Below are 952 nucleotides of genomic sequence, written 5' to 3'. Positions count from 1 at the left end.
CGGAGAGGCGGCCCAGCCAGCCCAAGGGCACATGGAAGGTTCTTGGCAGAGCCGCACTGGAACCCAGAACGGGATCCCCACAGCAGGGAGGGCTAGGATTTTTAAAAGCTCCCAGCTAATTCCAGTACGCAGCCAGGGTTGAGGACCACTGCTCTGCGGATCGGGGACCCTCGCTCCCACTTCCTTAGGGTCTAGCAAAGTACTGCGCACTTGGCGGGCTCCCTGGGCACCTCCCCGGAGGGCTGCGGGTGCCCTTCAGTGCATAGAGCACACATTCCATCACAGCCCTTGCCATCTTTGTTCAACTCGTGTCCCTCCCCCTAGACTGAGAGCTCCTGGGGCCATTCACCCCGTACGAGCTTCATTCCGATGTGCACTCCCCACTCCCGGGCGCCACTCAGCCCTGCTCGGGGCCAGCATTCTGCATTTTTAACAAGTTCGCCGGGTGGGCGGGCCCCCTGCCCTAGAGAAAGGCGCTGGCTAATGCCCCCTTTCTGTGCCCGCGGCGCGCGCTGGGCGCCCTGGGGACGCGGCGGGCCGGTGGGAAGGGCGCCGCGCTCACCGGTCACGCGGAGCCGGACGCCGTGGCGGCTCTCGTAGCGGTCGTGAACGTCGCCGGAGAACTCGACGCGGCAGAAGTAGCGGCCGTCGTCGGCCAGGGCGAGGCGCTCGACGCGCAGCGACAGGTCGTTGCGGCGCGGGTTGCCCAGCAGCCGGAAGCGGCCGTGCAGGCTCAGCGCTGTCTGGCAGAGCTCGCTGCCCCGCGCCGCCGCGCACCGGAACACCTGCGGGCCCGCGTAGGCCTCGCCCGCGCGCCAGATGGCCGTGAGCGGCCCGTCGTAGTGGCGGTGCGGGTGCGTGAAGGTGCAGGGCAGCACGGCCGCCTCGCCCAGCGCCGCGCTCACCTCGGCCGGCACCTGCATGGACCAGCGCTGCGCCGGCGCACCTGCGG

At 69.3% G+C, this 952-nt stretch overlaps 1 protein-coding gene across 1 annotated transcript; it reads right to left on the bottom strand.

Annotated features, from left to right (window-relative positions):
• Positions 1 to 562: 562 nt before the first annotated feature.
• On the bottom strand, positions 563 to 944 carry LOC117798772 (sialic acid-binding Ig-like lectin 15; the record flags this gene model as incomplete). The annotated part of the gene is made up of 1 exon (XM_034651236.1): positions 563 to 944. A coding segment is annotated over one exon (382 nt), but the record flags the coding sequence as incomplete, so codon positions are not given.
• Between the last annotated feature and the right edge of the window lie 8 nt (positions 945 to 952).

Source organism: Ailuropoda melanoleuca, unplaced genomic scaffold, assembly GCF_002007445.2.
Source record: "Ailuropoda melanoleuca isolate Jingjing unplaced genomic scaffold, ASM200744v2 unplaced-scaffold3426, whole genome shotgun sequence".
In the NCBI taxonomy this organism is placed as follows: domain Eukaryota; kingdom Metazoa; phylum Chordata; class Mammalia; order Carnivora; family Ursidae; genus Ailuropoda; species Ailuropoda melanoleuca.
The sequence above is the reverse complement of the archived record's forward strand: the minus strand, read 5'-3'. Positions and strand labels throughout refer to the sequence as shown.